This window comes from Pithys albifrons, chromosome 5 (genome assembly GCF_047495875.1).
Source record: "Pithys albifrons albifrons isolate INPA30051 chromosome 5, PitAlb_v1, whole genome shotgun sequence".
NCBI lineage: Eukaryota > Metazoa > Chordata > Aves > Passeriformes > Thamnophilidae > Pithys > Pithys albifrons.
Window position 1 is genome coordinate 7173983 of NC_092462.1, and position 13564 is coordinate 7187546.

A 13564-nucleotide genomic window follows, 5' to 3' on the forward strand; every position below is an offset into this window, starting at 1 on the left:
TGTATTTTTCTTTGTGAAAATCATTAAATTATATTATCCCGTTATAAGTCATTATTTTTAAATGGGTTTTAGAAGCCAAATTTTGTCAAAGTGATGAAATTTGCTGTGTTTGTTTTATAGTAGAAATTCTGTATTTCTAAATTATTCTCTTCTTGTACCAATTTTTTTCTTTCCCTTTCCTCTTCATTTTGGATCTAAGTTTATTTAATTTTCCCTTCCTTGTATACAGACCAAATTTTGCTCAAATGGAGTTCAAACTGATATTAAGTATTACCTGCTTCCATACTTTCAAGAAAATAATTTATTCTGGATATAGGATTATATATTTATATATATAAAGCCAATTTTAGTATAAACTGGTTTTAATACCACTGCAGAGTGAGCATTTTATCTTTTGGAGACATTGCTATGTCGTGGTTATGAGAAACAAGAAATTTCTTACCATTTCTTTAAATTTCTTTAGAAAACACAAGCACAACTGCTTCTGTATTCAGGAGGTTGTGAGTGGACTAAGGCAGCCTGTTGGAGCAGTACATTGTGGAGATGGATCCCATCGCCTCTTTATTCTTGAGAAAGAAGGATATGTGAAGATTTTCACTCCTGAAGGAGACATACTCAAGGAACCTTTTTTGGATATACACAAGCTTGTTCAAAGTGGAATAAAGGTTGGATTTTATGCTTATCTCTACATTTTTATATTTTAGCACGTATATGGGGGGAAAGGAAATGCTTTGCAGAACTTATTTTAATTTCAATAATAAAAGAGAGTAATGACAAGAGACACTACAGTTCTTTCTGGCAAAGAAGTGCAAACTTCCTTGTATTGGGAATGGAAATATAGCATCTTATATGTCTTATTAGAGTTTTTCCTTTCCCCTCATTTTTACCTCACTTGAAATTCAAATGGTACTGGTCAGCACCAGCATTCCACAGCACTGATTTTGTATTTTCATCCTTTGGACTCACTTCCATCCTATTGCCTTCAGCCAAGTGTTGCTGTGATGCCAGTGGGGGCCAGCTGGGCTCAGGGCCCCCCCGAGCTGTGGGTGCTCAGCATTGCCACAGGAGCCTGACACAGGAGGGGGCCTGGGAGTGCTCAGGGACCCCAGGGAGAGGGGCAGGGCTGCTCACTCTTGGCTCAGCCTCAAATGTAGCACAAGCTGCCCTTGATGGGAAGCTGCTTTAAAACTGCATGTATTTGAGATGCTCATAAAAAGTGACTGACCCTCTAAATTCAGGCATGAGGGATTTGGGTTGGTGCAATGACTTTCATGGTGTTTAATTTGAAGACTTTTGTGGTCAGGGGAGTGAGAGGTATATGGGCACTGATGGGAATATGTTGGAGGGCGGAGGTAAGAAATTACATCTAGTTATGGGGTAAGTACCAATGGAAAACTCATTAGTCTATTGAGGGATATTTTACTTTGGAAATGTCATTGAAGTGTTGTTCCATGTTGATTTCTTGTCACAATTTAGAGTGGTGATGGAAGTAAAATCCAGATATATCAAGAAAATTTAAGTTGTAATCAGGTTATGCTTACAGCAGTCAGAACTATATATCAAAAAGACTTCATGGATGAAAGATATATTGACATACTCTTGACAGAGTAACCTTAAATAACAATAGTGACAAACTATATCAATTTAAAATGCATAGCACATGCTAACTGATAACTTTGTGTTTCAGCTATAAGGGCAACAAGCCAATTAAGTCTTTTCTGCAAGGAAATCTCAGAGGTTTTTGGTTTGTGTTGAAAGAGTGAGAATTGAAATATATTGCACCTTTTTCAGGAAAGGAACCAATTTATATGATTATGTGATTTGCCGAATGCTTCCCTTTCTGCCACTGTAGGTAACCCTTATGTTCAAGTTAGCAAAACAGAAGGGACTTATCAGGGATGTTTTTGAACATCAATCTATAGCTGTTTCTTATTTCTTAACCAAAGGTTCTGATCACTTGTACTTGTGAAAAACTGACAGTGAAATTCCCACAGAATTGCTACTGGTCCAAAACAAACCTTTCTTGAAGAAACCTTTACAGTTTCAACTTAGAGACAAGGCTAAATGGAAAAATGATTTTCCATTCTTCTGACTAGGCAATAACGTGCTTGATATGACTCTTCAACAGGATCAAATTCAACTTTTAGTTCTGTTTTAAATCAGTGACCTGATCTTCTTAGTTTTTATTACCCTAACCATCATATAATACTCTAAACTGGATCTGTTTCAACCATAACATTTTGTGTAAACAATTTGATGTGTCTAAGCTAGAAAGTCTAATTCAATTCCCTGAGATAACAGTCCGGTGACTGAGGATAATTGTGTTGCAGTGTTTAATGCAGGCTGGCAAGAACAGTCTTTATGTGGTTTGCAGGTAAGGAGGAAGGGAATGTGCCTAGAAGCAAGACTCCAGCTCTTAAACAGAAAGAATAAAGAATTTCAGGAATGAGTACATTATATAAAATAATAAATAAATAGAATAAAACAAACCCCACATAATCTAAATGGTAGTTTTAAAACAAGGGTTCTTGAACATTGTTATCCTTATCCCCTGCACATTGATTCCTACAATCATTGTCCATGGTCCTTTACCTACAAAGGTGGGAGATCACTGTGACAATGGTGGCAATTGTCACTGTTTGACAGACTCCTCGAAGGGTATTTGGTCTTACTTACCTGTTATACACTTTAAAACTAGAAATCAGTAATGGAGCATACTATGTGTAAAGATAGTTTTCCAGCAGACAGTGTAGAAAGTGTCAGTCAGCAATTAACTCCCCCCCAACAAACCACTGTCTAAACTGCTGCATCCCCACGCAAAGCATGAGGATCACTGGATGTGTCCTCTGGGCCTCCTCAGGAAAAGTGTGTAGTGCCAGAATGTGGATGTATATATTTTGCTTGTTGTGTCTGATTCTTCTCATGTAGTGGTGTAGCTGAAAACATAAAATGGAATCAATGAACTTTTAGTTGGCCCTCACTAAGCTTAGGCCAATGTATTCCAGGGAAGTGTTCTGCTGAGGTACCTCGTTGCCTTTTTCAAGTCCTCTATTCATTTCCACATATTCAAAGACGTTAACACAGATATTTGGTCTATTCCTGGGGGTCCTGGTCAGTGGCAAGTTGAATGTGAGTCAGCAGTGCCCTGGCAGCCTGTTGGGCCAACAACATCCTAGAGGTATCAGGCACAGCATTGCCAGCCGGTCGAGGGAGGGGATTGTCCCGCTCTGCCCTGCACTGGGGTGGCCTCACCTGGAATATTGTGGGCAGGTTTGAGTGCCACAGTGTAAGAGAGATACTAAGCTGTTAGAGAGTGCCCAAAGGAGGGCAATGAGGATGGTGAAGGGCCTTAAGGGGAAGCCGTATGACAAGCAGCTGAGGGCACTTGGTCTGTTCAGCCTGGAGAGGAGGAGACTGAGGGGAGACCTCATAGCAGCTACAGCTTCCTTGTGTGGGGAAGAGGAGGGGCAGGCACTGATCTCTGCTCTGTGGTGACCAGTGACAGAACCCAAGGGAATAGCCTGAAGTTGTGTCAGGGGAGGTTTAGGCTGGAGATTAGAAAAAGATTCTTCACTTAGAGGGTGGTTCGGCACTGGAACAGGCTCCCCAGGGCAGCAGCCACAGCACCAAGCCTGACAGAGCTCAAGAAGCGTTTGGATGATGCTCTCAGGCACATGGTGTGACTCTTAGTGCTTGTCCTGTGCAGGACCAGGAGTTGGACTTTGATGGTCCTTGTGGGTCCCTTTCAACTCAGCATTTTCTGTGATTCTATGATAACATTATCCATTTGATATTATTCTTTAATTAACTTAGAGATGTTCACCTTTTTTCCAGCCTTGAAGCAATGATAGCAAGAAAAGTCAAACAATTCTTTTTCTCTAAAAAGAAATGTAAAAGTTTTCTCTCCTATACACAAGTGTCTGAAAATAGCAGTTTCTGTTATTTTTTGTCTGTATCTGAAATACAAATACTTAAATCTTGTGACAGTAAAAACAATAATAATATTTAAAATATTTTTTCAAACTTTAGAGATATATGTTGCATCCAGTAAATGATGATGATGATGATGATGATGATAATGATGATGATGATGATGATGATGATGATGATGATTGATGATGATAATGCATCTGTGGTTGAATGAAAGGTAATTTAAATTGATGCCTCTGAAAAGCATTTTGGACAGCTATCCTGAAAAGATATTTTTTATGCTGATAGATGGAATAAAATAGTGGTAGTTGATTTTGTCTTCTAACATGGAGAGGAAATTTAGCAGTGATAAAATCACTGTATTGTCACAAAGCAGCAAATCTGTTACATGATGATTTTCCAAATAATCAACTTAAAAACTATTTTGAAGCTCTGATATAACCAAGAAACTGAAGTGACATATTTCCTTCATAAAAATGATCCCTGAAGTTTAGTTCTGATCTCACTAGCATATTTCACTCTTCACAGAACTGGTAGTCAGATAAGTAGGAAAAAATATACAACAACAGAAGAGGAGAGGTGACAGCATTGTATAGCAATAAGTCATGCTTCCCTCCTAAAAAGGTGCCATTTTGTTCCCTTAAGGGAACTAATGGTCCCTGTGTTGATGAAATCCATTTGAATCTGTGAGCAAGTTTGTAGGGCTTCTTCATTGGTCCTACTAACCAAAGAACATAAATAGATTTATGTGGAGTTGCTTCTTGTCAGTCACTCCTGTGAAGGTCTGAATAAGAACAGAGGTACAACCTGATGCATAAGTTTTATTGGTTCATTTGCTTTTAAAGTTCATTGAAGTTGTTGAGGTCTCTGCTTGAAAATTGTTACTGCAGTAAAATTACTGTCAGTTTCTTGATTTAATTTTAAGGAATCCAAATGAAAGAGAAGAAGTGATAATTTTATCTGCTGCCAGTATCTCGGGAGGAATTAGCACAAGCATGTAGAAGTATTTCATAACAGAGATAGAGTCTATGAATTGATGATGATGACTTGTGCTTCTTGGTGGCTCTACTCGAGAAAATTAGATGCAGGATTACTGAAGACTCAAAAAAAGAAAAGCAACTTAAGAAACAATTTTTCTTTGCACATCTTCCAAATTCTAAAATTCTTTGACAGCACAGTTAGCAGGAATGCTTTTTTGATCTTCTATTTTTCTACTTAGTTACTGGAAACTGTGAATGGATCTTATTCAAGAATTTTCTGATTCAACACCTGTGGCCTTCTCCAATGCAATTTATGTCACACTGGCTACACAAGAATTGTACTATGTGTGGATGGAATGGGCACTTGGCCAGCTCTCTCTTACTGCCCTTAGCCTTTTCTTTCCCATGTCAAGAATGTAGTGACAAGAAGCTGCGTGCCTCAGTTTTGCCTCAAAGCTGACTAAGGACATGAGTGAGACTTGCACGTGTAACTCATACCTGGGACATGCACCTGGGCTTCAACTATCTCAGAATATATAGCCCTGTGTGTGTGTGTGGCTCGGCTTCGCGTACGAAGATTTGGGCAGGGCTGTCCCCACGTGGGTGTGCCCTTCCAGCCTGCACAGTGGATTTTAGGTGAGGCTCAGCGTGCGCAGAACTGGCCCCACCGTTTAAGTCCTGAGGTTCATCTGCCACGGCCGAGTGAGCTTGGACAGTGCCAGTGAAGTCCTCAGGACTAGAACCTACAACACCCGGCATTTCCCAGGAGGTCTCCCATCCAAATCCTTATCCGGGGCTGACCCTGTTTAGTTTCCATGATCTGACGGGATCGGATGTCAGGGAGGCAGTGTAGTGAAGAAAATACTGACTCCGTCCCCCAGTATAAAATTAATATGTTCATTAATATTAAAACTATCCTGAGCATGTGGCATGTATTCAGAAGAAAATAATAAACAATTTACAAAAAACCAAACCAAAACATACAACAACAACAACAAAAAACCACACCAAAAAGTCCCCAACCTGAAAATCTGCTTCTGGTGATTTACTGTTCCATCATGCTGTGGTGAAGAGAGTTGTTATTTACATAGCAACATTTTACAGTTCTCCCTTCAAAGTCACATAGCAAAGACAATTTTTAATTAAAATATTAGTACCTGTTTTTTCTTTCAGACTGATTTTCACTACTCTTATTTTCTTTTTGTTTTAAACTATTGCCAAGTAAAGAGAGGCAGAAAGTTTGAATGAGAAGCTAGTGAACTAATTATGGTAGCACTTTGATTTCATTGACAGTTAATAATCAACCACCTATTAAAAATAGACCTGATATGCCTGAATCTATTGTCAAAATTTAGGCATAATAATTAAATGTTTTAAAAGTGTCAACCAAATATGATTTTATCCCATAATTCACTCTGCAGAGAAAAAAAAGTATCAAAACATTCTACAGACTTGGCTTTAATGATTTCTTGAATTGCAGCAGTGCTGAATATGTTATTATTACAAGATCAGTCACCTTGTACTCAAGATTGTATCTAACTTAAAGAAAAATTGTGAATGCTGTAGCACTTTTTCAGATTTTCTTATTCCTGTGGCTGTATTTTATCTTATTAACTATATTATTCCCTAAGATTTGGAAACCTTTAGATTAGCAGCAGCCACCATAAAATGTAGCACAATCTATTCCATCACTTTTCACTCACTTTCTTGTCTCTCGAGCCCAAAAACACGTATTGGTCTAATATATATTGGCCTAAAACATATTGTTCAGAAGGGAAGGCATCAAGGTATGGTTTGGCAACAATAAAAAATTAAGAGCCTACCACTTCTCTTGGGAGTTAAATGCTATAATCACCTTTCAAAATACACTCTGAAAAGTTAAGTAGCTCTAGGGCTGCAACTGTAAGTCCTTAAATCATTTTTGTGGTCCTTCCCTATAATCATTCAACTTCCCCAAATCCTTTTAAAATGAAGGACATCTGAACTGTACAAAGTAGCCAAGTGGTAGCAAAGTGCTGCCAGTGGTAAAATCAAGTCCCTGTAGTTACCTAGTAGTTTTCTACTTATAAATCCCCAACTGAAAGCTCTTTAGGTACGGAATCGCAGAAGGCCTTCATGTTCAGTTGCTTATTGTCTCTGATCCTTAAGTTATTTTCAGTTTATTGCCTTTATTCTCCCTTTTGATTGTGCCTAAACTCTGGTGTTGCTCTGATGTGTATCTGCTTGAGCTACAGGGTCATAAATTGTGCAGCCAGCAAGAAGGGTTGCATTCTGTCATACTTTGGCTCACACAGTGCCAAGGGGAGAAACCCCCATAAAATGAGTGTCCTTAAAATTGCCATTATGGAATTACCACTTGCACTTGTGCAGAGGTTTCATTATTTATTTTTTTTAACTAGTAATAAAATAACCCTAGTATATGTCATGGGAATACTGTGATAAAGGGCAAAGTCTCTGAGGAAGGAAAGGGCAGGGTAGGGAAGGGAAGGGAAAAGGGACAGAAAATCTCTGTTAAATTATGTCAGAGATCACTGTGAAGAATATACAAGTTAGACTCCTTTATGTCTGTCACTTTCTTCCCTACTCTAAGACTGTGGTTTTCCTCGTCAAAAACACTTAAACAGAAACTTCCCTTAAATCCCAAGATATAGTCACCTTTTCATTTCATCTTGCTTTCAAATTAATCAGTAAGACTAGCTTTATGACATTTTTAATTCCCAAGGTATTTTAAATGCTATATTCCCATGTAATTCCTTATAAATATTAGCAGCCAGTTTTCCTTGCAGTGAAAAAGAATGTAGAAATATATGCTCAGCAGATTTCCAAGTACTAGTCTTAAGATGAGTTAAAAGTCAGATACATGTCTTACTGTGTTTCGGTAGTTTTTCTGTCAGAGCACAAATACTTTCAAACCTGTAAAGTCTTATTAATGAGTGATTCAGTGATTCAGGCAGGAATTTTCTGTGATGCAGTGAGGAGTGCTGTGGAACACAGCAATTCATATGTTCAGGATAAGACTATGGAAGTGTTAACTGGGCTCCTATGAGCCAGTTATTCCAGAGCTACTCAGGGTCAACGGAGTATCTTGTTGCCATAGGCATCTTTTTGCAGGAATACATGGTTAGTAGTGAAACACCTACTATGCCTTCATGTTTGTATCGAGACATTGGAATAGACTGCCCAGAAAAGTGGTGTTCAAAAGGCATGTGAATGTGGCAGTTGGGGACATGATTTAGTGGTGAACACAGTGGTGCTGGGTTAGTGGTTGACTTGATGATCATAGAGGTCTTTTCCAACCTTAGTGATTCTATGATTCTATAGCATTTGATCACATGAATATGTATTACTCAGATGATTAAATATAAAATCTTTTTTTTTTAAATTACCACTCTATTCAGCACTGGCAAAACCTGTTTGAAGGGGCTTATAATAGGTTGTACTCTTTGCTGTGAGGAGTACTGCTACAGAAAAATACAATAAAACAGGTATAAGATCAATTTAAAACAGTGCATGAATGGAATCAGATTGTTTGCACTATTTGCTGAATTGCTCAGTTCTATCACCACTAAAATTTTTCACGTATTCCTCTTGACAGTGGATATGTGTATTTGTTTTTGCACCGTGTCGATATACAGACAGGCCAAGGTTAACATATACACTGTCCACTGATACCCATGACAGAAGACCCACAGCTCACACAGTTCATGCTAATACTTTCATCCAAGTCCTGTAATTTAAATTTGTTTTCCTCTGAACACTTACTTGAGGGTGAAATCAATGACTTTCCTACTTAGCACTAGTTTATAATCTCAGCAAAAGTCATCTTATGCTCTCAGCTCTCTAGAAAGCCAAACTCATAGTGGCTACTAAATTTGTGACCAATTAGTCCCAAAAGGGATTATTTTGGTGCATGGAGAGAAAGGAGAACAGGGGAAGGATGTACTTCTCTCCAGGCTTTAGGACTGGAAGAACAAATGAGACAGCCTATCTGAATTTTTATCACAGTCAACCCAATGGGCCTTCAATTCTTCAGAGTTACTCAGAAACATGGTCTATGAAAACTCTGGAAAGTAAACCCTCCTTGCTCTACCAAACCAAGCTCTCATCTGTCTCTAAAGAATAGGGGTAGTCCTCTAAAATAACAACATTAGAGTACAGAATGTAAGTATGATATATATGCCATTATGAGTAGAGTGAGATTTCATTTTATAATTAATTCCACCAATGCTGAGGGCAAATTCTATTTGCTGTCTTGCACCTGTACTTCTAAGAGTAATTAAATGTTAAGTCCATTTAAGATATCTACATAGGCCTGGGCAGAGTGGCAAGGGAAATAAAATCATTGGCATATAACAGCAATACTTTTGGAGCGTTCTTTGGTGTCCTGTTGTTTCAGACTATGAAAAGGAAAACTCTAGAATGCCTTTGGTGAGAAGCTGAAATGCTGCATTTTTTGTGTTGTTGGAAAAATGATGATGCAAACAATACAGAACTTGGCTTTCTGCTGGAGAGTGCAGAGGGAAGTGATGAAGACTATTTTTCAGCACAGGATTTGCTTGTGAAGTGAGGTCACAGGACACAGGGGTTTCTCCCTCATTCTGGAGGTCAGGAGAGCAGCAGTCAGACCTGTGGCACAAGGCACATCATTTTCGAGGCTACACCTCGCCCGTGACCTGCCTGTCAGAGATCACAGTTATTTGGCTTTAAATGTCTTGACACCACTGGAACAGCAAACTAGGAAACACATAATGGTTAAGGTGTGCAAATGGCCAAATGTGAAAAAAACCAGGACATTTTAAAGATAAACCAAGTAGAATATCTTGTTTATATGAACTTAAACATTAATGAAATGCACACACCACAACAGTCTGTATGAGAATTCAGCCTTCTTCATAAAAAGGATGATTTTTTTTCTTTATAAGCAATAAGTTCATAATTTTTGAGTGGCTGATAATACTTTTGTGAGACTTAATATAGTTTAACTGTATCCAGAAACTGTAAAATACAGCATTTTAACCAACTGCATAATGACAGTGAAATGTGCCTGGATTTCTCATTAATGATTTGCAGATTTTGTTCTAATCCTAATAGGGGCACCCCAGTCCTTTGGAAGAGGCTGTATCTCAGCACCTTATAGCTCTATTGCTTGCACAGAAAATACAGTTTCTTACAATTCTTAAAAGTGTGTGCCAAAAGACCTCTGTTTTTGTCTGAGAGACTGCACTAGATAACCATATCCATGCTAGCAGTTGTGGAACGGTGCAGTGACTCTCAGGTTGTAAGCTGACCAGATGAAGAATTGCCAGTTTGTTCTAAGGAAATTTAAATCAACAAAACAGTCATTTCTGTTGATTTTGGGTAGCATGTCTTAGATTTGAGGAGCTGAGAGGGGAAAGAAGATAATACTTTATCATTTTACATGCACATGTGTAGATTTTAATGTTCTGTGTTTCCTTGAGAGGAATCCCATGGTGCCAATTAACCTAACTTATTCCAAAACAATTCTCTGTTTGGAAAGAATAATTTTCATTGTGGGTGTTCCATGAAATTGTATGCCTCATACCCTGTTATTACTGAGACGTGTGCAGTGCAATTGAGAATGCCAGTTTCTTTTCCATGCACTATGTAGATTATAGCTGTATCCCACACACAGTGCTAGATAATCCCTACTTTAATTTTGTTATGTGTACAAATCCTTTCTGAACATTTAGTGGTTTTAAAAATGTAAAAATCCATCATCTTCTGAAACTGCATTTGTTAAAACCAAAAGCTGAATTTAGAAGTGATCAAAACCAATGAATAACATGGCAATTATCTAATTCAAAGGAAATTATTGCGTTTGCTGAAATATAACAGGCAGATCATGATAGCCAACACAAAATGGCAAAGAAGGAATAAAGTTACAGAGAAAATTCCATGGGTTTTAGCCAACACAGTTTCAACCACATGTTTTTCTTTAATGGGAGGAGGCTTAACAGTCCACTGAAACTCCAAGATTCATCATCCCTTTAAGCTCTTGGACACCCCAAAATCTGTAATGAGGTCTTAAGAATGCCTCAGGGAACCCATGGAGTACTGGGACTCTCAGAAGCAGTCCTGAGTCCTTGAGACTTCTACTTTCCTGTCCATATATGATTTCCTCTGGTGTTACATCCCTTGTACTGCAACTCACAGAAAATGGGTCATGGCTTTGTCTTGAAAGAGATGGAAAATTGAATAACACGCACACTTTCATGGTTAATACAGCCCAACTGCTATTCCTATATATCCTTCCCCACAATGCCACAGAAAAATTTTCCTTTATATCTTCTTACACACATTTTCTCACAAGCTCTTAAGTCCTATTCCTTACAGAGTATCAGCAAGTTGGATTGAGGGAGGAACACTTCCTCCAGTGGAGCATTGGTATATTATCATATTTTCCACCCATTTTATCCCCTCTGCAGTAAAAGTTGGACAAATGATCTGCCCCTAATTAATGGTTTATATATAATTTTAGCTTTAAAAAGCAGTCAGAACTAATTTTTCCCATTACCAGAAAAAAAAAACCCTCCAAAAGATGAAACCACTTAGTAGCTGACACTTACTTTTCTTCAGTGTCTGCCTACATTCTCATATAGCTGTAATTTTTAAAGAAATTATTCCATAAATCTCAATAAAGTAATATTCTCTCTTAGATTTAATTTGGAAAATGGAATATACAATCTGTGGGAGAGAGGTCTGCAAGATACTTTCAACCATTTGTTTTTCATTTATAGCAGACACTTTCTAAAACCTTGACCTATCTTCACTGGCATTGGATTGCAATCCCTACAGCTGAATTGCAACAACTTTAATTTATGCAATAATCATTATTTTTATGTTAACTGAATGCCTTGAAAAGAAAGAAAAGCGGGAGCAAATCACCAAAAAACTTCTATATTTTTGACATTCCTAAAAATTGGTGAATCTCTATCAGCTGGATTCTCAGTCACCCCAATCACAATCCAATCACAGCACACCACAAGTGTAGTAGATGAATGGATCTAAGTCACACTGTAGCATGAATGAGAATAGATTTTTTTAATATCAAGCTACATAAGAAAAGTACTTACCGAAGCTCTTCCTTAAAGAAAATACATACAATTCCATAACAAACTGAATGCTTATTTGTTAGTAATTAAAGTAAGATGATATTGTACACCTCATAGAAGGCTTGATGATGTGACTGGGCACTATTGACTGTCCTTATCAAGTAGCAGACAACATTTAAGTATGTTAATGTCTACACTAAACTTTGGGCACTTTAAAGATCTCATCAAACCAGTAGAATTTCAGGTTAGATGAAAGGCAATACCAAACCTTGTCCAGGAGTCAGGGAGAGCAGATAAAACTTAACAAGCCACCTACAAGATTACTCCAATTTGCCCCTACAGTTACTTTCAGATCACTGCCCTGCCAAATACAGTGTAGGTCCAAATGTCATGTCAAAATTTTGAAGAAAAAGATAAATCCAAAAGTAGAGAATTTATTGGGGAACCACCCAACAGAAACAGTCTCTGCAAGTTTCCCCTCACTGCGACAAATAAAAGCTATTTCAAGGACAGTAACCATGTTTCTCCAAAGGCCTGTGGGGCTGGTAAGGCCACAGGTGAAATTGGATCAAACCCTTGTTTTACAAATGCTTGGTAAAAAAACGTTTAATGGATTACATAATACAAAACTAGTGTCAGGTCTTGAAGCAGAAGCATTAAAAACTGTGGGTTTTAATGCTGTAAATAAATGTCTGTATTTTGCAACTTGCAACATTTTGTATTTCTTGTAGAGATACATTCTCCTTGCAAATTGCATGGTCCTCTAAAAATATTGCTTTTTAAATAGTATGCTAAACATATAGGGCACTGATAAAAGAGCAAAGGCAACATAGTTTTATACATTCCATATAATCCTCTGTTTTGTATAAAATGTATATACATTTTCTTAGTGGGTATGAATTTTGTTATATTTTACTATCTGCATAATTTCTTCAACTTCCAGAAGTAAGCATTTTTATGTAAAAACAGTAGCAAATGACTAAGGGAAATGAACTTAATTAGCTCCTTACTAACATAGTAACTTCTGAAATCCTTTTTTATGAATGGTCAAAAAACAAAATCCCAGACAAAATGCATGAAAGAAACCATTACACCACCTTCAATCTAAGCAGTGCTAAAGTTATATTTTAATAAGGCCTGAGAAATCCCTTGTTCCATAAAACAAAAATGTACCTTCAACAACCAGTGAATGATTCAGGTGAATTGAAACACAATGAAATAGAATCCTTAGTACTGAATTTGATTTATCTAATTTTCTTAGGTGCTGCAGTTTAAGAAAAGAAATTACAAATGTTCTCACAGAAAGTGAAGAGAGTATCTTATTCATGTGTTGGATGTACCAGATATGCAGCGAAGGAGAGGTTTTTGGAGGAAAAAAGCTTCAAAACTGAAGCACTGGATTTTAAAAGAGACTCTGCAATGTGAAAATTTGGTTACCAAATGTGTATTACCACTCAAGAGTAAGCAGTGATAGAGTAGGAAGTGCAAAGGGCATTGCTCGAGCTATAGTATCGCTCTGTCCGGAGCATTCACAGAAGCTCCCGAGCCCAGACTGCACAAAACTTGCACTCCTTCCATTAT

The 13564-nt window shown here is 37.7% G+C and overlaps 1 protein-coding gene across 1 annotated transcript in view; it reads left to right on the forward strand.

Annotated features, from left to right (window-relative positions):
- The window catches only part of HHIP (hedgehog interacting protein), a 71211-nt gene that overhangs the window by 15130 nt on the left and 42517 nt on the right, over positions 1-13564 (forward strand). The window contains exon 4 of the mRNA XM_071555076.1: positions 464-665. Coding sequence (XP_071411177.1) covers positions 464-665 — 202 coding nt within the window. The remainder of the gene's footprint in view (positions 1-463; positions 666-13564) is intronic.